This window comes from Bubalus kerabau, chromosome 5, assembly GCF_029407905.1.
Source record: "Bubalus kerabau isolate K-KA32 ecotype Philippines breed swamp buffalo chromosome 5, PCC_UOA_SB_1v2, whole genome shotgun sequence".
Classification (NCBI taxonomy): domain Eukaryota; kingdom Metazoa; phylum Chordata; class Mammalia; order Artiodactyla; family Bovidae; genus Bubalus; species Bubalus kerabau.
In genome coordinates this window covers 41,009,372-41,032,971 of record NC_073628.1, presented here as the reverse complement: position 1 = coordinate 41,032,971, position 23,600 = coordinate 41,009,372, and the positions used below count along the sequence as shown (strand labels likewise).

The 23,600-nt window shown below is 39.1% G+C and overlaps 1 protein-coding gene across 10 annotated transcripts in view; it reads left to right on the top strand.

Annotated features, from left to right (window-relative positions):
- The window catches only part of DLG2 (discs large MAGUK scaffold protein 2), a 1,420,652-nt gene that overhangs the window by 526,175 nt on the left and 870,877 nt on the right, over window positions 1–23,600 (top strand). For all 10 annotated transcript variants that reach the window (XM_055581486.1, XM_055581487.1, XM_055581493.1 and 7 more), the window contains one exon: window positions 17,889–17,942. Coding sequence is in view for 8 of the 10 variants with exons in the window: in XM_055581493.1 (XP_055437468.1) it covers window positions 17,889–17,942 (54 nt within the window). In the remaining 2 variants the exon portion in view is untranslated. The remainder of the gene's footprint in view (window positions 1–17,888; window positions 17,943–23,600) is intronic.

Below are 23,600 nucleotides of genomic sequence, written 5' to 3'. Positions count from 1 at the left end.
AAAAAAATCACACACACATCAAGCACAGAAAACCTTTAATGAACTAATAGTAGAAAAGACTGTACTTACTCTTTTTTCCTTTTTATTTTTTTATTAAAGGATAATTGCTTTGCAAAATTTATTGTTTTTTGTCAAACCGCATCATGAATCAGCCAATAGGTATACGTATATCCCCTCCCTTTTGAACCTCCCTCCCATCTCCCTCCCCATCCCACCTCTCTAGGTTGATACAGAGCCCCTGTTTCAGTTTCCTGAGACATACAGCAAATTCCCGTTGGCTATCTATTGTACATATGTTAATATAAGTTTCCATGTTACACTTTCCATACATCTCACCCTCTCCTCCCCTCTCCCCATGTCTGTAAGTCTATTCCCTATGTCTGTTTCTCCATAGCTCCCCTATAAATAAATTCTTCAGTACCATTTTTCTAGATTCAGTACATGTGCATTAGAATACAATATTTATGTTTCTCTGACTCACTTCACTCTGTACAATAGGTTCTAGGTTCATCCACCTCACTAGAACTGACTCAAACACGTTCCATAATGGCTGAGTAATATTCCATTGTGTATATGTACCACATCTTTCTCCATTCATCTATTGATGGACATCCAGGTTGCCTCCATGTTCTAGCTATTGTAAATAGTGCTGCAATGAACAATGGGATGCATGTTTCTTTTTCAATTTTGGTTTCCTCAGGGTATATGCCTAGGAGTGGGATTACTGGATAATATGGGGATTTTATTCCTAGTTTTTTAAGGAATCACCATACCATCTTCCAGAGTGGCTGTATCAATTTACATTCCCACCAACAGTGCAAGAGCGTTCCCTTTTCTCTACTCCCTCTCCAGCACTTATTGTTTGTAGACTTTTTGATGAGGGCCATTCTGACCCGTGTGAGGTGATATCTCATTGTGTTTTGGTGATATCTCATTGCGTTTTGATTTGCATATGTTGAGCATCTTTTCATGTGTTTGTTAGCCATCTGTATGTCTTTGAAGAAATGTCTTTCAGGTCTTTTTCCAACTTTTTGATTGGGTCGTTTGTTTTTTAGGCATTGAGTTGTATGAGCTGCTTGTATTTTTTGGAAATTAATCCTTTGCCAGTTGTTTCATTTGCTATTATTTTCTTCCATTCTGAGAGCTGTCTTTTCACTTTGCTTATAGTTTCCTGTGCTGTGCAAAAGCTTTTAAGTTTAATCAGGTCCTACTTGTTTACTTGTGTTTTTATTCCCATTGCTCTAGGAGGTGGGTCATAGAGAATTTTGCTTTGATTTATGTCATTGAGTGTTCTGCCTATGTTTTTCTCTAAGAGTTGTCTTAAATATAGGCCTTTAATCCATTTTCAGTTTATCCTTGTGTATGGCGTTCATTGTTTTACACGTAGCTGTCTAGTTTTCCCAGCACCATTTATTGAAGAGGCTGTCTTTGCCCCATTGTATATTCTTGCCTCCTTTGTGATAAATAAGGTGCCCATAGGTGCATGGGTTTATTTCTGGGCTTTCTATCTTTTTCCATTGGTCTATATTTCTGTTTTTGTGCCAGTACCATGCTGTCTTGATGACCGTAGCTTTGTAGTATAATATGAAGTCAGGAAGGTTGATTCCTCCAGCTCCATTCTTCTTTCTCAAGACTGCTTTGGCTATTCAGGGTCTTTTATGTTTCCATATGAATTGTGAAATTTTTTTGTTCGAATTCGGTGAAAAATGCCTTTGGTAATTTGATAGGGATCACATTGAATCTGTAGGTTGCATTTGGCAGTATAGTCATTTTCACAATATTGATTCTTCCTATCCAAGAACATGGAATATCTCTCCATCTGTTTATGTCATCTTTTATTTCTTTCGTCAGTGTCTTATAATTTTCTGTGTACATTTCTTATGTCTCCTTTGGTAAGTTTATTCCTAGATATTTAGTTCTTTTTGTTGCAGTGGTGAATGGGATTGATTCCTTAATTGCTCTGATTTTTCATTGTTAGTATATAGAAATGCAAGTGATTTTGTGTATTGATTTTGTATCATGCAACTTTGCTAAATTCACTGATTAGCTCTATACTATCTTTCTGATACTATCTTTAGGGTTTTCTATGTACAGTGTCATGTCATCTGCAAACAGGGAGAGTTTTACTTCTTTTCTGATCTGGATTCCTTTTATTTCTTTTTCTTCTATGATTGCTGAAGCTAGGACTTCCAGAACTATGTTGAATAATAGTGGTGAAAGTGGATACCCTTGTCTTATTCCTGATCTTGGGGGGAATACTTTCAGTTTTTCAAAATTGAGAATAATGTTTGCTGTAGGCTTATCATATATGACCTTTACTCTGTTGAGGTAGGTTCCTTCTATGCCCACTTTTTAAAGAGTTTTAATCATAAATGGGAGCTGGATTTTGTCAAAGGCTTTTTATGCATTTATTGAGATTATCATATGTTTTTTATCTTTCAGTTTGTTAATATGGTGTATCACAGTGATTGATTTGCATATATTGAAGAATCCTTGCATTCCTGGAATAAACCCAACTTGATGATGGTGTATGAGCTTTTTGATGTGTTGCTGAATTCTGTTTGCTAAAATTTTGTTGAGGACTTTTGCATCTATGTTCATCGGTGATATTGTCTTGTAGTTTTCATTTTTGTGTTGTCTTTGGTTAGTTGGTTTTGGTATCAGGGTGACGGTGGCCTCATAGAATGAGTTTGGAAGTGTTCCTTCCTCTGCAATTTTTTGAAATAGTTTTAGGAGGATAGGCATTAGCTCTTCTCTAAATGTTTGATAGAATTCTCCTGTGAAGCCATCTGGTCCTGGGCTTTTGTTTTGGGGGAGATTTTGATCACAGCTTCAATTTCAGTGCTTGTAATTGGGTTGTTCATAATTTCTATTTCTATTTCTTCCTGGTTCAGATTGAACTTTTCTAAGAATCTGCCCATTTCTTCCAGGTTATCCATTTTATTGCCATATAGTTGTTCATAATAGTCTCTTATAATCCTTTGTATTTCTGCATTGTAGAAAAGACTGTACTTTTTTAAGCTTCATTTACATATTTTTATTTAGCAGGAACAAGCTTATAAGCAGTAGAGATTGTAGTTTTTATTTTGTAGAGAAACCAGAAAATATACTGTACTAATGTTTTTACTATTGCTACCACTGAAATGACCACTACACTCTTATTTCTGCCTTATATTTTCTTTATCTTTGTCTATCTTATTTCAGTTCTCAAAGCAGTGTAAACTAGATTTTTTTCTCATTACTACTTTGTCAGGTAAGGAAGGTAGATTTTAACATCCCATGTTATTTATAAGGGGCCTCCCAGGTGGTGCTAGTGGTAAAGAACCCACCTGCCACTGCAGGAGATATAAAAGACATGGGTTCAATTCCTGGGTCGGGAAGATCTCCTAGAGGAGGGCATGGCAAGCTACACCAGTATTCTTACCTGGAGAATCCCATGGACAGAGGGGCCTGGCAGGCTGCAGTCCATCGAGTCACACAGAGTCGGGCACGACTGAGTGATTTCACACACACATGCACATCATTTATAAGAAAATTGAAGTGGCCGGGATCAGAAGTGGTTAAATAGTAAAACATAACCTAGTAGGGCCAGACTCTCATTCTAGATGACTTTGGCTCAGATTCAGAGTTTTAGCTACTTAAAAAATCTAGGTCTGAATCCTGGCTCTAACACTTGCTGTCTTGGGAAAATGCTTAACTTCTCTGTACTTCAGTGTCATCCTCTCTAAAATTAGATATTATATAGATCTTTTTTAAGTTTGTGATTTAAATGAAATAATGTGAATTAAACCCTTAGTACAATGGCTAAGCAAAGAAAGTGCCCAGTAAGGGTTGCCATGATTAATATTGCAAATTTTTAATATTAGCCCAACTGTATCCTTTTACAGTTTGCAGAGGGTTTTTTCTTTGTTTGTTTTTCATAGTTTTTAATCTTTGATCACACTTGGTTCTCGAAGAAGAACGTGAGGTTGACCAAATAATTTTCAATTTCCATTTGTACTTAAAAAGTGTCAGAGAGCTTATTAACTAAGACCATTGTATGAGTGAGAAGAGATGTCTTATTTGTTAGATGACCCAAATCCTAAACCTTTTTTTATTACTATTTCACTAATAAAAATGAGGTTAGTATTAAAGTCAAGAATCATCCAATTCTTATTTATATTTGGGCGTAGCCTTAGAAATAATTTAGGGAGTTAGGTGACCTGATCGAGTTCTGCAGAGGTGCAGCAGTCTTCGCTAGGCCTCATCTGACACCAAGGGCAGGGCTGGGGGCTGTTCTTCGCATAACATAAAAGTATTACCTGCAAATGATTTTTGTCAAGTTAGAATAGGCAAGGAGGGCTCGTGAGATGTCAGGCTGCAAACATTATATTCATAAGGAAGTCATCATCTCCTTTCCAGTTGGTTGGGGAAATCCTTTACAGAACAAACGAAGGTTCCAATGTGTCTGAGTTCACAATTCCAGGGGACAAAGTGGTCTGAAAGAACAGAGGAGAGTCAGCCTTGAAAGCATCATTTCACTCTCCACCTTGTGACAGTCCCCATGTGCCAGAGAACAGCTTCCTCCCTGCCTTCTTTCCCTTCATTCCATTCTTCTCTCTTATGCCTACCTTCTTTCCTCTAGCCCACAGCAACAGGTAATATTCCTTCATCTTCCCTTTGATGCACAGAACGGTGGCATTATCCTAGGCCCAGGAGGAAGTAAATTGGCAAAGAGAACCCTTGCTTTGCAGAATAACTGAGGGTAAGAAAGCCACTGAGAAACTGAGAAACCCAAATAACATTGGCAGTGCCACTCTAGGAAGCTGAGACAGCTGTGGGGCTAGGAACTGGGTGGCATTTTGGACCTAGAGATCTGTAGGCTCTTGGCTGTGGGACAAAGAGTTCATTGCCTAGTCAATGACAATATACAAACACATCTGCAGAATATATTCTTTGGCACCAGCAAATGTTGGCAATATTTAGGCAACCTCTGTTTTTCTAGTCCCCATTCACTTCTCCTTTTAATCTATTCTTTCCCCTTGTTTTTCCTCACTGAAAATGATTTCAAATAAGACATTAATTTTGAAGAAAAATGGGTAGAAGTGAGATTAATAGATGTACAGATGTTTTCAGAATTTAAAATAAGGGAAATTGATCTCAAATGTTGTCTACTCTGTTGCTATCACAACCCAGCCCAAGTGCCATCGTTTAAAAGCAGGTATTGAAACATTTTCCAGACCCAACAGGAACATAAGCACCTTATCTCTTACTAATAGTGAAACAGTAAACCAAACTCACACCTCCTCTTCATCTTTCTGCCTCACATTTTACCCCCTCTCTCAGACACACACATACACAAATATCCTAGATACGAAATATTTTAAGACTTTCTCCATGACTGTTACGTTTAAAACTTTGAGCATATGATCTACTGTCAAATTATGGTTGGTAGGGGGTAAAAATGAAAACAGACCTTAGATGTTAGGAAACTTTAGCGTTAAGGCTTATAGCACATGGAGAAAGGCAAGAATGGAAGAAAGAGCTTGGTGATAATTTTCTGTTTCACTTCAAATCTTTTTGCCTCTTTAATGTGGCAGAGAATTCTTTGCCACTAATTGCATGGTCTTGAGGCCAGAAAATTAACTGCTTCATTAAAAAAAAATAATTCAGGCTCTAAACATGATCATACAAAATATAGATTATGAAAATAATCATAAATAGCTTTTTGAGGTGCCTCGTTTAAGACATACAAAACCTCATCCTTTATCCAGTTAATTAGAAGCTACTTATATTAATGGTCTTTTCCCGATTTGACTTTTGTCTTATTTTTCATGCCTTTCTTAATGCCATGTCTTCTGACTTTCTGTATCTGAGTGATAAAAGCAGAGGTCATCATTATCCAGAAGGGTGACTTGTGTAGCATCCTGCCTTCTTTCCAGTATTTCCCAGCAGGTCAAAATTTATGATGAGTGAAATCAGATCCTTGATGAGACCCTTAGAGGTTATCCATTTCACTCTTTAGTTCTCAAATATAAAAATAAATTGGGAGGCTCACTGTATTGCCTTTTCATCCTGAGTTACAGAATTTGCTGGGTCTAAAACTGAGATCTCCTAATTCCCCATCATCCATCTTTATGCCAGTGACATAATCCCCTGGCTGGATTGTGGTTATTTCCAGGGAGATTGTCTTTTTTTTGTTTTTAACTTTTTATTTTGTATTGGGGTATAGCCCATTAACAATGTTGTGATGGTTTCAAGTGGACAGACAAGGGGCTCAGCCACATATACATGTATCCCTTCTCCCCCAAATCCCCTCCTATCCAGGCTGCTACATAACATTGAGGAGACTTCCCTGTGTAATATAATAGGTCTTTGTTGGTTATCCATTTTGAATATAGCAGTGTGTGCATATCTATGATTTTTGAGAGTCATGCAGGACCTACCTAAGATGTCAGGTTGACTCCATTATAAATAACTAAAAATATTTTAATATTAAAACATAGATGGATATGCAGTAAAAGATATTAAAAGCTACATGAATTTTTAAAAAGATAAAACAAGAGACTGCAAATAAATGCCCAGTTTGAGATGGATTTTTTGGGCTATATCTTCACACTTATCTGAAAAATTCAAGAAATTCTTAGGATGCCATTTTACTTTTTTCACAATGTTTTGAGTCCTTAGCTTTTTCACCAGATTCCATGCTTCCTCCCACTTCTCCAACTTCTGGAATGCACAGCGAGGTAGTAAATTAGAGCAGGGAACATTCCCTTGCTCCAACAGACTCGGAGTCAAAAAGAGTGAGTCTTGGCTCCACTAATTTTTAAGTCTTGTGACCTTGGGCCATTTTGTTACAGGTTCATGCCTCACTTCCCCTGTCTGCATAATAAGCATAATTATAGCGTGCAATTCAGAGGCTTGTAATGAGAAGTAGCGAAGAATGAGTGTAAAGGACCAGCATATGGTAGGCATGGAAGGATCTTTCTGTTTATAACTTTCCTTAATTTACACGCCATGGTTCAGAATAGCGTGGTCTGCAGTGCATGGCAGCTCCGGACGCTGCCATCAACAGCACCGGAGGTGGCAGAGCAGCTTGCCGCCAGAGGACAGCGTGCGGTTACCCCTTTCTACCCATTGCACTTTCGTCTCATAGGTTTCTCATGAATCTTTTATTTTTTTCTTTTAATTGGGTTATGGTTGCTTTACAATGTTGTATTGGTTTCTACCATATAACAAAGTGAATCGGCTCTATGTATACATACACCCTGTCCCTCTTGAACCTCCCCCACCCCTCTCCACCCCAGCCCTCCAGGTCACCATGGAGCACCGGGCTGAGCTCCCTGTGCTAAACTGCAGGTTCCCACTAGCTATCTGTTTTATACATGGTAATGTGTGTATGTCCCTCCCATCCCTCCCAACCTACCCCCCATGTTCACACATCTGTTCTCGACATCTGAGTCTCTGTTCCTGTCCTGCAAATAGTTTCATCTATACCATTTTTCTAGATTCCACATATATGCATAAATATATTTGTTTTTCTCTTTCTGACTTACTTCAGTCTGTATGACAGACTCTAGGTCCATCCATATCTTTACAAATGACCCAATTTTGTTCCTTTTTTATGGTTGAGTAATATTTCACTGTGTGTATGTACCACATCTTCTTTATCTCTCCATCTGTTGATGGACATTTAGGTTGCTTATCTCTTGTTGCTGTGGTTCTAGTTCCAAAGGTCTTCTTCCCTGGAAGTTTCCATAGACAGAGGAATCTGGTGGACTATAGTCCATGGGATCACGAAGAGTTGGACATGACTGAGCACATGTGCCAAAAACCCATTAATGAACATCTTTTGAGTATCCTGTATGCTAAGCACTGTTAGGAGTGTTGGTGGAAGTGAAGACATGAAGCAATGAAGTAGGTGAAGAAATGAAGCTGGTGAAGAAATGAAGTAGGATGAGGACCCTGCTATCACAGTGGTTATAGTTTCATCAAGGAGATTAAAACTATCATGCATGAGCCACTTAACCATCAACATGTGTAAGAACAGAAAGAAGCATTCAGTAAGAATGGCAGAACTTGGTACTTTCACATAACTTCTATTATATTTATAGTTTAATGTGAACTATAGTACAAATGATGAATGTTTTTAAATTTGAGAGGAGCAGGAATGGATAGATTGATACCTGCAGTGGATTGAGGAAACTCTCACAGAGAGTCTGGAACTTTAGATTGTCCTTGCAGGGTGGATGGAGTTTGGTTAGGAAGATAAGAAAGGGGATGGTGGTTGCACAGGATGTGGCGGGGAAGAAAGAAATGTCAACAGTGGCCTTATGGTAGGCATCAACAAGGTGTATGCTTGGAGTAGTTAGAGTTATGCCCCAATGGAGGAAAGGAGACAACAGAAGGGAAATAAACAGAAAGCACTGATAGGTCACCCACTGTGGGCAGGGCCCTGATCCAGATACTACAGAAGAAGGGTGATGGGCCAGGTATTTGACAGCTTGCTCAGGATTCTGAAACCTGAAACTGGAAAAATACAACTGCACTGGGAGGATTATAACTCTTTGATGGCTTCACAAAATGAAGCAGATGGTATCCACATAGCACTTTTCAGGAATAACACCGTGCGAGTGAAACAGTGAAATAGGCAGGTATTGTGATCGCGGCTTGGGGCACATTGACCAACCCACATCTGAGATTTGAGCTAATGACTCCATTTTTTGGTGCACTCTTCAGAGGGCATTTGCACACACAAGTGAAGCAGTTAGATTTGTAAATGGTCACGAGTGCATCAGTGGGATTTATGGCACCATGAAGGAATAATGGGGTACAGCAATGGGGTTTAGAGTCAGAGGACCTAGGTTTGAATGTCAGCCTTTCTCCAGATGTCTGACTTTTGGAAATTCACTCAAGCACTCTGAGGTTCAATTTACTTACCTGTAGAATTCTACCAGTTCCTCTCGGGCTCTGTGAAGAGTAGAGGAAAAGCATAGATAGAAATCTTACCATATTTCCTGGCACACAGTGGGCATTGGTCAATGAATGGTGGTTCCCTTTCCTCTGCCTGTGGGAATGAACTGATCTAATGTGCGTGGATACACTTGTTAAATTATGAAACACGATATAGGTAGCCAATCTAATATAATATCTAGTTCAGTTTGAGTGATGATCTACAGACCTAATTTTAGTGAGTCATTTATTTTAGCCTTTTATGCTAAGTTCAGAGAGGTATGTGGACAGAGTATAGGATGGAGGTTTGAAGAGTCTTCATAACTAACAGGGCAAATAATTTTTATCTGTTGCATCAAGTTAGATGGATTCTAGAAAAAACTTATAGAGGAAGGAAAACTCTTTAGTTCTGGGTCTTTACTTTCTGTGCCTCATTCTCCAGGCTGGCCCATCTTTTCTGTACTTGGGTTAAAGAGGTGCCCCATGTAGCCTAACTAAGACCCTTAGGATATCATTCATTTTTTGCAAAAGATTATACTACCTTGCATTTTTAAGGAGGATCAAGCAGACATGTTATCACTTTAATCCAAAGGGAAGAAACATTTACAGTGTATTTTTCAAAGATCAGTGAAAGAATTTGTGTTGACTAAAACAGACTTCTGAACACTTACCAGTTTTTAATAGGAAACAGAAGCAAATGTTTTATAGTGAAGTGTTACCCACTTTGGAACCAGACTGATAGGTTTGACTTTTGACCCTGCTGTTACTGTCCTGATGATCTTGGACAAATTACTTAACATCTATGTGCCTCAGTTTTCTGTAAAATGAGGATATTATTATTTTTATTATTTAAGAGAGTTTGGGCAAGCAAAGTTGAATCAAGTTCCAGCCAAACATCTATCTGACACTTTATCCTTATTTTCTGAGCCCGTCTGGTGATAAGCTAGGGGGATAATCATCCCTGCATTTTATTAAGTGCTGGGGAGAAGAACCAGGGTCTTAGCTTGCTCCGAAGTTGCTCTCTTGAGACATCCTGCCATGGATGTTAACCTGCAGTTATGCCCTGGCTAGCTAAGCCCTGGGCTCTTACATTGCTCACTCACCCACTCACCTGTTCCTGCCTCAGTGTTCTCACCTTTGAGGGGAGTTGTCCTATGTCACTACAGGGTAAGGACAAATGAGGTGACAGGCAGAGCCTCTTGGTATTACTGTTGGTAATGACTCTTCCAGAGAGGCAATGTGAAAAGGAAGAGAAAATCCAGAAAAGCAAAAAACAACCACAGTAATAAATAACATAGCCTTATAGCTGTGGAGCATATCTCTCACTTCATGTGCGTTATTCCCCTAGCTAACTCCTTAGGAAATAGGTTAGCTGGAAAATAGCATTGTCCCATTTTTAAGTGGGGTTTTGAAAGTGATATAGGGACCTAGAAACTCTCAGAGAATTGGGGAATTGAATCTGAGTCAGTATGGGGAGAAATTTCTCTTCAGACTGGGAAAGAGAATCTAGCCATTTTCAGATCAGAAAATAACTGCATTTTTTTTTTTTAAGTCTTACCTGGGAAATCTCAGGAGAAGGAATCAGGAGCCAGCTTGTGTTCTGGGGTTGGAAAGGCCTGGATTGGACACCCAGATATGGGGCTTCCCTGGTAGCTTAGCTGGTAAAGAATCCACCTGCAATGCAGGAGACCCCAGTTCATTTCCTGGGTCGGGAAGTTTTGCTGGAGAAGGGATAGGCTACCCACTCCAGTATTCTTGGGCTTCCCTGGTGGCTCAGCTGGTAAAGAATCCGCCTGCAATGTGGGAAACCTGGGTTCGATCCCTGAGTTGGGAAGATCCCCTGGAGAAGGGAAAGGCTACCCACTCCAGTATTCTAGCCTGGAAAATCCCATGGACTGTATAGTCCATGGTGTCGCAGAGTTGGACACAACTGAGCAACTTTCACACTGTGGTACCTCTTAGAATTTCTGACCTCGGGCAAGTGGTTTAGCCACTTTGAGCCTTATTATTATTATTATTTTTAATGAGAATGATAAGGTTTTCCTTAGGATATCTTGAGAAATAAATACACTGATGTATCTTAAGTGTTTATCACAACCGCTGGAACATATCGTCTTAAATAAGTGCTTAATATTTTCTTATTGTTATTTTTGTTGCTGTTGCTATCCTATCTTCTGTTTTGATACTGAACGATTATGAGCTCTGGGGCATGCCACTTCCTTTCTCTGTTTCCATTTCATATTTGTAAAATGAAGGGTAGAATGAAGCTGAGGCCCTAAGAATCAAAGTTTTATGTTTCTACAGTGGATTTGTTTTTCCTGTTTTGTTTTTCCTCTCTCATGTAACCATCAATATGTCTTCAATCAGTTGTTTAGCGGTGATTTTCTTTGGAACTTGAAAAAAATCCTGATTCAGTCAGCCTGAGTGTACCTACACTTAGCCTTCTACTGAGGCATCTACAGTCTTGCTCATACAATGCACTAGGGCTCACTGACTGGGCTGGAGCGAGGAGGGCAGGGTTCTGGAACCATCCCAGATCAAGGTGAATGTCTAATTTGGCTTTCATCTAGCCTCTGAGTTGTTGGTGAGTAGTCATCATTAGAATCCAAAGAGTTCTGGTAAAGTTTGTTCCCATTCTGAACGGTAGTAGAGCATGATTCAGAGAAGGCAATGGCACCCCACTCCAGTACTCTTGCCTGGAAAATCCCGTGGACGGAGGAGCCTGGTGGGCTGCAGTCCATGGGGTCGCGAAGAGTCGGACACGACTGAGCGACTTCACTCTCATTTTTCACTTTCATGCATTGGAGAAGGAAATGGCAACCCACTCCAATATTCTTGCCTGGAGAATCCCAGGGACGGCGGAGCCCAGTGGGCTGCCACCTATGGGGTCGCACAGAGTTGGACACGACTGAAGCAACTTAGCAGCAGCAGCAGCAGAGCATGATTGTCAAGAGCATGGATTCTGGGTAGGGGGGAGGGTTAAAACACACACACACACACACACACACTACTATATATAAAATAGATAAAAAGCAAGTACCTACTGTATAGTACAGGGCGCGATATTCAGTATTTTGTGGTAACCTATAATGGCAAAGAATATTGCACATATGTATGTAGATATGCATAATTGAATCACCTTCTGTACACCTGAAACTAACATAACATTGTAAATTAACTGCACTTCAATTTTTTAATGGTTAAAAAATAAAATTATATAGCTTAGAAAAAAAGAGCAGAAACTCTGAGCCAGACTGTCAGGTTATTTGGGTTTGAAGATGGATTATTTATTTATCAGATGTTGGGAAAGTTACCTAACCTGTATTTTCTCACCTGTAAATGGAGAACAAGAGTGTCTCATTGGGTTATTTGATGATTAAGTAAATTAATTAATATAAATAAGTGTAGTAAAGTGCTTGCCTTTAGTATTGTCCATCCCAGTGTTACTATATCAGGTAACTGGTTGTAATGGGGTTTCTTCCTGTTCCTCTATTATGTTGGCCCATTCTGGAAATTTAAAAATGTGATGTGGTTGAGGGTGGGATGGACCCCTGCTTCAGTTTACTGCCTCTAGTTCTCTACTTTCCTGGAACCCTTTCTTTTCTCTCCTCCTTTCCTGCAGTCTGTTGGGGGGAGTCGCACACCCCTAGTTATTGGCAGGGTCCTAATCTTACTTGAAAGACATACCAGGATTTGAAAGATCTACTTGAAAGACCATCACTACCTCAAGATTCCAGGTAGTGATGATGCTCAACCAAGCAACTGCAGATCTTTCAAGGAGAGAAAAGAAAGTATTCCAGGAAAGCAGAGAACTAGAGGCAGTGAACTGAGGCAGGAGTCCTCCCACCCCCAACCACATCACATTTTCAAATTTCCAAAATGGGCCAACATGATAGAGGATTAGGAAGAAAACCTAATAAAAATAAAATCATCCTGAGTTTGGCTTTTTGCATACCAATTCAATATTTAATGGCAGACCTCTTATTTCAGGCCTGATGGGGTATGTGGGTAGTAACCCCCATGTTCTATTTCCCTGGTTGGAATCCGGACATGATCTGATCAGGGTTCACCCAGATGGCAGCTCTCTTTATGATTATGAAGCTAAAGGACAGTTACTGTGATATCTTGGAGCAGGCAATCTATGCCAGCTAATAGTCACCTTGAGCTTCTGAGATCTCTACGTGTCTCACTGAAGTCATATACACACACAAATGGACTCGTTTTAAAATTTTCAGTGGCTTCCATTTTAGTCTTGATGCCACACTGTAGATAGAGCCCATGTTACTTCTTGCCTCTTCAGGAGCCTTGTTCTTTAAGTCTGGGAAGATAAGCCAAAGATGCTGGGCCCCCAAAACAGCTCATGAGTTATTCTTGCCATATTTTACCTCCTGTTTAATTTGGCCTACTGACAGCCAGCTGCCTTCTGCTTGCATGTTCCAGGTCAGTTGAAATCCCTGCACGATTCCTAGCCCCATCAATGTTTTTATTCAATTCCTAGTGTATTTAGGTCACTTAGCTGTGTGGGTTTCTCTTCATTTCTAGTTTGCTTCTTAAAAATTTAGTTATAAGGGCTTCCCTGGTAGTCCAGTGGTTAATACTTTTATCTTCCTGTGCAGGGGATATGGGTTCAATCCCTCGTCAGGGAACTAAGATCCCATATGGCTTGTGGCCAGAAGGAAAAATATATATATATATATTGTAACAAATTCAATAAAAGACATTAAAAATGGTCCACATTAAAAAACAAACAAACAAAAACTTAAAAAATAGTTTAGGTATAGGCCTGGATTCAGTCTTCTGACCTTCCCACTGGTTAGCCTGTGCTTGTCAGCAATAAGCCTCACAGACTGGGTTATTTGACTGACCAGCTTCTCTACCACCCCTGCCAGTACCTTGCTTGAAGAGGCTTCCTCTGGTTTGGTGACCACCTGCCCATTTATGTCAAGGTATTTCACACTCTGGCACTTAACAAATATAGCATCAGTTGGAATTAATGAACCCCTTTGAAAATGTGCATTCCTAATGTAAGACTCTTTATTAGTTACATTATCTTGGTGGCAAACAATAGAAGTTTAGTTTTTCATTTACTATCATGAGAAAAGTTAATGATGTACTATTTGACTATCCCATGGGATTCAAGGACAGGAAGGTGGCAGGAATTTATGAATAACTTGATCTATTAATTTGGATTGTATCAGTATTTTCTCTGCTTGCTTCTGTCTTCCCTCTGATTAGCTTTATTCTTCCCTCTTCCTGTAAACTGGCTTTTTCCTTCACTTTCATGCACTGGAGAAGGAAATGGCAACCCACTCCAGTGTTCTTACCTGGAGAATCCCAGGGACGGGGGAGCCTGGTGGGCTGCCGTCTATGGGGTCGCACAGAGTCGGACATGACTGAAATGACTTAGCAGCAGCAGCAGCAGAGAATGTAATATAAAAGGCAAGCCCTTCTTGTCTTATAGTTTGGGTCGCCCAAGTGAGATTCATTTTCTTAAGCCTTTATGTTTACATTCAGACAAGCCTTTAAGCTTCTGATTTAAAGGTCTTCTTTTATCATATGTGATACTGATAACTCTCCAGTTAATGGAAATCAGCAACTTGAAGGGAAATGCTGAAATCTGCTAGATCATCCATTTGATTTAGGGGTTTCACTAAAGAGGACATGCAGTATGGAGAGAGAAGGTGTGTATGGCAAGGCAGTGTGGAGATGACGCTTAGTACTTTAGCTATCAAAGTACCTGGGGACCTGGTTTTCACATGCAGAAACCAAACTAGGCACAGACTCACATGGTGTCCAAGGTGAGAAAAGAAACAGGCAGCAGGACAAGCCAACGCAACATCTGGTGAGAGAAGCGCATTCGTGGACCATACCTAGAATTCTCCTGGACTCTGTTCTGCTCCCACTTGGGGCACTCGTTCTCTGCTACTGTGTGCCATTGAGCACCCAGCAGACTATAAGAAGCTTCTGAGAAAATGGTCTGGGGAGGGCTCTGAGGGTTCTGCAGCAGAGCAATGGGATTTTCAGAAAGCCTCATGTAGCAGCTCAGTGGGGGTATTGTGCTATTCAGAACAGCCCACCCTGGTGTCTCCTTGGCGCTCACATCAGGGAGTTGCCAGTGTCAGATGTACCTGATGTATGTGTGTGCTCACACAACCCACAAACATTTGTTCATGCATTTTTAGTGACTGTCATAGATGTAGGAATTAACTGCACTTCTAGATCTTTTTAGCACCAAGAAGGAACAATGAGCTTTTCACATTATACAGATTGTACTTCAGGGTTCACAGACTTTAAATCCTGCATTTATGAACTAATTATTATTTCAAAAAACTGGATAATTCAGTGTTAATGACTGGTTAAAAAAAGATGATAGTAGATATTAGAAAGTCATCACAGTTTTGTTGGTAACATAATATTATCTCAGAAATGCTTTCTAAATCTTACAGAGAGATATTTCCTATGTACTATACTTTATAGCTTCACTTAGTCAATATTTCCTAAGTATTTACTGAGCTCTTTCTGTGTACCCAGGTGCTGTGAAAAATTCTAGGAAAATAAATAATCCTTGTGGTTGCAAGTGTCTAACTGGAAAGACCAAATTTACATACATGAAATGGAAAATAGCAACAGAAACATGCAAAAGTGATAAATGGCGCTGTGTAGGGAATGGATCTATGTGTAAGATTTATTTCCAGACCACATGAATGTAATTTATAAGAGGGTAAAATGAGTTGAAAGTCCCAAATCAAACCAAAGCATATTTTTTGATCAAAGTATAGTAGATAACAAGGAGAAATACAAGTACTGGGTATGATACTCGGAACGTTTTCAGTAGTCAGGTCAAGGAGACAAGATGCAAATCTTTTGGGAGTCCCAGGAACCAATTAGAAAGCATAGAAGAAATATCATCAAAACAAAAAACCAGAAACCATCAAGGAATTACCAGGTGGCTTTTAACATCTGCTATGCAAAACCCTGCAGCACTTCCTACCTTCAAGGCGGTCTTTAATTTGCCTGGGTCTTACTGGTTGGTCTAGTTAGAGAACTCAAATAACTGTAGAACTCCAGTGGTAGAGACCCCCTAGGTAATGGACTCATAGAACAGCTTAGTGTGCACAAATGGATTTTGAGGTCAGAAAGGCTGCTGTGAAAGCTCAGCTCTCATTTTCTCTGAACCTCAGTTTTCTCATCTGTATCATAGGGATATTAACAATAATGCCTCAACAGTATGGTTTTGTGGAGATTATATGAGGATATATATGCATATTATTATAAATGGACAAGTAGTATGTATTTAATAAATGGTGGTTTTCACGGCCTAATCAGTTCTCTTTAGTGCAGCTGTGCCACGAGCATAGCATTGAGATTACAGGGGCAGGAACAATGCACAAGCCTTCCAGGAATATTATATCCTTATGATAGTCCGTCTTTAAGGGCATTAGCTAGTAACGATATTTAATATTGTGAAATTTACATTTACAAAGCCCATTCAAATATATCACCTCATTTATTCTTCAGACAACCTTTTTAGAAAGTGATTATTTCTATTTCCATTCTACAGAGAAGGAAAATGAGGCAAAGAGAGTTAGTGGGCTTGCCCCAAGATCAGATTACCAAGAAGTTGCTGAGCCCCCAAATCATATAATCAGGAAGTTGTTAAACCAAACCTGAGCCCAGGTCTTCTGACTCCAAACCTCATGTTCATCTCCCTATGCTACAGACTTCTTAACAGTTTTGGGGTAGGTTCCAGTGGAGACTTTTTCCAAAGCCTATGTTTATCCACAAAGTACTTGTTATTAGGAGTTAACAAATAAACCATGAATATTCAGTTGACCCACTATGTAGACATGTGAAGCAGGGTCGTGTTTTCAACGACCAATGATTTTAGTTAAAACTTGGAACTCTGTTCTATAAAATCTGCTGGATTGCCACTTGTTTTGTCTTTCGATTAGGATCCCATAGGCATAGATTGGCATTAGAAAGCTGTTAACTCTTGTTAACTCCAGAGGGCACAGTTAATGAAATGTCCCCAAAGTTGAGCACTTGCGCAAACTACCGTGTCGTATAGGACAGCTCCCGATTAATCATGGTGAGACCATTTCCTCTATCTAAATGAAATCTACAATTTGGGAAGATTAAAGATCCTTTGGGGGATGAAGGAAAAGTTGCTGTGAAAAGTCTAGAAACTAGAAAATAGATCTGCTCAATATTCATGAAGTCAGATTGGCTGATGCAAATAGATTGCAATCTCTTATTTTCTAATGACTTGGCTTGTAGCACTCCTACATCAGTTTTATACAGATTCCCACTCATCTTTAAAAAGAATGGATGCATTTTGTAATTTTTTTTTTTGGAAAAAAGAACTTTAACATATCTAATATGATTTTCTGCCATGTTTGACTAATTTTTAATTTTCTACCTAAGGGTTTCTAAAGCAGATTTTCAAAGGTACATAAATGATAAAAAAATATGACACAGCATGCAAAATAGGTGAATGTATGTAAAATGTCAAAAAGTGAATGCTTCTATTTTGCATGTATACAATGTCCTCACAAAAGCCAGTTTAAAGAAAAGAGTTATAATGTTAGGTTTAATTTTGCTTCCATGAGAGAAAAAATCAAAATCCTTTAGCACAACCATTTCATAAAGAAATGTTTAACTGCTTGCCAAAGTTATTAGAAGTCATTGCCTCTTACACTGCACAAATCCTCACATCCTTGCCTTTTCAGTTCTGTGCTTACTTCATTTTATTATGTGGTCAATGTAGCAAACAAATATTTGAAGGAAGGAGGGTGAAGGGAACTTGGAGTCATTTCATTTATCCCCCTAGCACCTGACATAGTACCTATGCAGGTTCTCAAGAAATACTGTTGAGCTCGTGGTTAAATAAGTTAACAGATCCTATCTCGGAATAGACTACTTGTTATTTAAAATTTTTTTCTACTTCTCTTTTTTAGGCCAGCCCTGCTCCTATAATTGTCAACACAGACACTTTGGACACGATTCCTTATGTAAGTAACATTTTTATTAAGACTATCTTTAAAAACTGGTAGAACTTAATCAACAGAATTTAAAATACAGTACATATTCAGTTTCAACCAATCCAGATAATCTCATGAAATGATGTATAGAATGAGTTTTGTGCATTTTCTTTTGAAATTTGCTAACTCACAGCTTAGGCATGCTGATATTTTCCTCTTTCATCCATTGTTTTGTAAAACACAAGGGTCCATCATGAGAAAAAAACAAGCCGATTATGATCAAATAATATTAGTTTCTTAGGTGTTCACTGAAAAGAGATTGATGAACTTTTCGGGTTTCTTGGTATACCCAAATCAATTTCTATGATAGAATCTGGGTAATCTGGATATAATATATGTTCAATAAATATTTGATGGATTTTGCTAAGCTGCTAATAAGAATTGGAGCAAAACTTTGTGAAGGGAAAGTCTATCTATATCTATCTATATATAATATACAATAAGATGTATGGTTTTATAGAAACATGGAGCATGAGATAATAGGAACAGGCAGGTCTGTAAAGCCCCAGGTTCCTATTCTGAAATATAACCATTATGATGGCCAAAATTCTCAATGACAGAGTCTGGCTGGGTGGAAGTGACTGGAAAGTGGTGCAAAGCACAATGTGGGTGAGTGGTTGACTTATGGAGGTCTAACAGAGCTACGTGAGTGGCCCTAACTGATACGGTAGAGCAGAGCAATTTAGGAAGATGGGACAGATTCAGATGCCTACAGACAAAAGGTTTGAGGCAATGCAAAGGGCTGCAGGCATAATAGACAAGAACAAATACGACCTGGTCTTTGATTAAATGAGTACAAAGTGCTTGGAAAGTACTGGCTATTCTCAGTCTTAGACCCTAACCTCTAATGCCCACAAGGCCCAAGCAAGTCACAGAAACAGATGGATCAGGAAGCAGGGAGAGAGTAGGGAATAGAAAGCACATGACTTTCCAAAGGTGGGGAGATGTAGCAGCAACTTGGCTCCACTGGGTGGGTCCCAAAGGGAAATGGGATCAAGAGTTCCCAGATCATTCCATTTTTCAAGAGAAGTCAGAAATTTGAATTTTTTAATACAGTTTTGCAGGCAACTAACTCTCAGCAGAAGTTCAAACTCTACGTGTACCAAAGCATGTCTAGTCTAAAGGCTGTCCTTCGGGAGACCCCTGCCTTGGAGGAACTGAAAGTCCTGAGCAGATTCTGCAAGCCAGACTGGGCCGCAAGGGAGCGGGGTGCCAGAACAAGGTTGGGACTTGGTTACAGGGACAAGTGATTAAAACTGGGACACAGGGTCAGGACAAGAATAACAGCAAGCTTGACTTAATGCTGAATCACCTGAAGTACTGAACTAGGGCTTTTTAAATCTCTCTGAACAAGAGTCATTTGGGGTCATGCTGGAAATGGGGTTAAGCTTACTGGTAGGAATCAAGTGGCCCCAGTTGTGGAAAGTAAAGGACTCTGTTGGAAGGAAGCAAAGCAATTATTAAAGACACATAATGTTCCTATTCTCTCTGTCACTCTTTCTGCTTTCCTTTCTTTATCAAAGATTTGTATCTGGATTAGACTTTCCTGGTGGCTCAGTGGTAAGGAATCCGCCTACCAATGCGAGAGATATGGGTTCAATCCCTGTATCAGGAAGATCCCCTGGAGAAGGCAGTCACAGCCCACTCCAATATTCTTGCCTGGAAAATCCCAGGATAGAGGTGCCTGGTGGGCTGCAGTCTGTGGGGTCACAAAAGAGTTGAACATGACATAATGACTGAACAACAACAAATATCTGGATTACTGTATACCTGACATTTTTTTAAGTGCTTAACAAATATTAACTCAGTTAATCCTCATAACAACCTACGAGACAGGTACTATTGATTTCTCCATTTTACAGATGAGAAAACTGAGTAATAAAGAGATTAAGTAACTGTCTCACAATTGCATAGGAAGAAGCCGAGCCAAGAAGGAACCTGGGTGTCCTGGCTGTAGAGTGTGAGGCCTTACTTAACTCTGATCTTGTGACTGCTTGTTTCTACCTTCCCTCCCTCCTTTGCTACCTCTCAGCTTAAGAACAAAGTTAGCCCTTGGCAACATGCAGTTTTGGATGGAAGACAGTTTGTCACAGAGGCTTCAATACCCTTGGGAGAGGGATGCGCATGTGCACACACACACACATAATTGTATGCATTATTGTATATATTATATGTAATACATATATAAAAGGATTCTATGTCTTTATTATAGTAAATCTCTTTACTATATGCATTGGCATCATCCAAAGCAGATGAGCATGCTTTGAAGAAGTAGACATGGAGCCCAGAGACTTGGTTTTGTAAGTAAGACTGCTTACTTGCAGTAGATCCATATTATTTCAAAGCCTTCTTTAGGGTTCTCATGACTAACTTCCAGATGCCTTCATGTACAAATAATTTACCAATAAGAATCTAAGAATTTTGAATAGACATGCTGGATTGGTATCCCAACTAATTAGCTAGTAAAATCGGCCAAATATAACAAATTAATTGAAGTGTTCTTGTTCTCTTAAATATAAATTCTTTGATATTTTAAAAATGCATTTCTTAATTGGAAGATAATTGCATTAGTGTGCTGTTTTCTGCCATACAAGAGTGTGGGTCAGTCATAATTATATATATTGTTGTTGGATTTTTTTTTTTTTTGGTTTTAGGAGTACTTTTAATATTGATTTATTTTAATTGGAGGATAATTACAATATTGTAATTTTTTGCTATATATCAGCATGAATTGGCCATAGGTATACAAGTGTAGGATTCAGGATCCCCCCATGCTGAATCCCCCTCCTACCTTAGCCCTTTAGGTTCTATATTGTTGTTGTTCAGTCACTCAGTCATGTCCGACTCCATGACCCCATGGACTGCAGCACACAGGCTTTCCTGTCCTTCACTATCTCCCAGAGTTTGTTTAAACTCGTGTTCATTGAGTTGATGATGCCATCCAATCATCTCATCCTATGTCATTCCCGTCTCCTCCTGCCCTCAATCTTTCCAAGCATTAGGGTCTTTTCCAGTGAGTCAGCTCTTTGCATCAGGTGGCCAAAGTATTAGAGCTTCAGCTTCAGCATCAGTCCTTCCAATGAGTATTCAGAGTTGATTTCCTTTAGAATTGACTGGTTTGATTGCCATACTCTCTAAGGGACTCTCTGGAGTCTCCTCCAGCACCACAGTTCAAAAGCATCAATTCTTCAGCACTTAGTCTTTTTTTATGATCCAATTCTCACATCCATACATGACTGCTAGAAAAATCACAGCATTGATTATACAGACCTTTGTCAGCTTAAGTGATGTCTCTGCTTTTTAATACACTGTCTAGGTTTGTCATAGCTTTTGTTCCAAGGAGTGTCTTTTAATTTCATGGTTGCAGCCACCATCAGCAGTGATTTTGGAGTCCATAAAATAAAGTCTGTCACTGTTTGCACTTTTTTCCCCATCTATTTGCCATGAAGTGATAGGACTGGATGCCATGATCTTAGTGTTTTGAATGTTGAGTTTTAAGCCAGCTTTTTTACTCTCCTCTTTCACCTTCATCAAGAGGTTCTTTAATTCCTCTTTACTTTCTGTCATTAGGGTGGTGTCATCTGCATATCTAAGGTTATTGATATATATATAGATATAGATATAGATATATAAATAAATAGATGTATCTTCTCCCTTTGGAGCCTCCCTCCCCCCTCCCATCCCACCTGACCAAGTCATCACAAGATGCATACTCTAAATATCAATTTTAATATCTGATTTTGAATTCCTCAAAGGGATTTTTAAAAATTATCTTCAACATTTTTGTACATAATCCAAACCCTCTTTGAGCTTCCTTAAGAGTAGGATCTTTAGGGAAGTTTGCTAAATATGGCTAAACTATCCCAGTTCTCATGGCAATGTGTTGTTGAGCTATTCATTTACTCTTTCTGGACCTACATTGATCAATAAGATAGGAATTGCAATATCAACCCCCGAGGTGTTGGTGAGTATCTTAATGAGGTTATGTATGTGAAATTATGCTTTGTTAACTTCTAGTTAATGAGGGTTTATTATTATTTTATTCAGTAAACACTTATGAAGTAACACATGCTAGACTCCAAGAGAACATTAAATATTAATATCTTCCCCCATGTCTCAGAACTATAAATATATTGTGTATTAAAAATGGCAGATTGAGTACACATTGAGATTGACGTAGGTCTAACCCTCCTCTTTGTTCCTGATTCACTGAGTGACCTTGAACAAATCACTGTTCCTTTTGTGGTCTATTTTCTCATTCCCTAGTGTTCTATACTTTGTTTTCCTCTTTTCTGTCTCACATTCTAGTTGTTCACATAATTTTAGTTCTTTTTAATGAAGAAACAATTTCAGAGTTCCCCAGAGCATTTCAGTCATGTTGCATAAGAATATTTCCTTCTTTAAAATATTACCTACATGACAAATTTTAACTAAGTCCTCAAAAATAATTTCAGTATAAGTTAGTGTATTAATTTTGCCAATTAGCAAATTTGGTTTTAGAACTATATGATTCTGGCAGAAATGACTCCCTGGCATACAAGCAAATAGCAGTCAAACAACAGGAGGAAATCTGTGGTCAAAGAAAAGTTTTAAGCAACCATCTAATAAAGGTACAAAAGATATTCAAAGGAAATTCTGCATTATTTTTCTAAGGAAAGTAAGTTAAGGGATCTTAAAACTCTGTAAGTGGTTTTACATTAATGAAGCCAGTAGTGAAGGGGTCACTGACGTTCTTATGCATGAAGGTCTCAGATAAACTCATTCTTGTATGAGGTCATGATAGTTTAGGACCTTAAATGAGACATAGTACAGACAAGCAGGAATCTCCTATCTGAAAGTTAAAATCAGTGAGGGAAAAGCAAGAAGGGAAAATCCCCATTTCAACACTGTGTAGTTTCCATGTTTCACTCAGTCATTTTATGATCTATTGAGGGCTCCCCAGGTGGTTCAGTGGTAAACAACCCACCTGCCAATGCGGAAGATGTAACAGATGGGTTTGATTCCTGGGTTGGGAAGATCCCCTTGAAGGAGGGCATGGCGACCCCCTCCAGTCTTCTTGCCTGGAGAATTTCATACGGAGGGGAGCCTGGAGGACTACAGTCCATGGAGTTGAAAAATAGTCAGACATGACTGACTGAGCACATCACACGTTATATCCCGAATACCATCTTATAACAGGTATGAAAAACACTCTGTTTTTAGAGGTTCCGAGTGAGTAGAGCCTGTGTGTTACCTGTAAGTCCAGCTCCTGTAGGTTGACTTGGTGAAAAGGTAGCATGTTCTCCTCTCTGTATTCTGTAGCCAGTTGGCATGGAAACCTCCTCTCCTGACCATATCCATGCTTCTTCCCTTCCCTTCCTTAACTCAGACTTCTCTGAGTTCTATGACCAACACCATCCAAACAAATACCCTTCTTCCTGCTTTAGGAAAATAAATTTAGAGAGATTCTAGAATGTTGTTTCCCTCCATTCTTCTTTAGTGTTCATTTCATAGTGGTTATATTTAGACCTGTTTTCTGGAAATATACTGTGGGAAGTGGTAAACTCAAAAATCATGAGTTTTGAATCTTGTTAAGTAACTTGGATTTCAATGGATGCAAACCTCTCATCTTACAGATATAGTTATTCT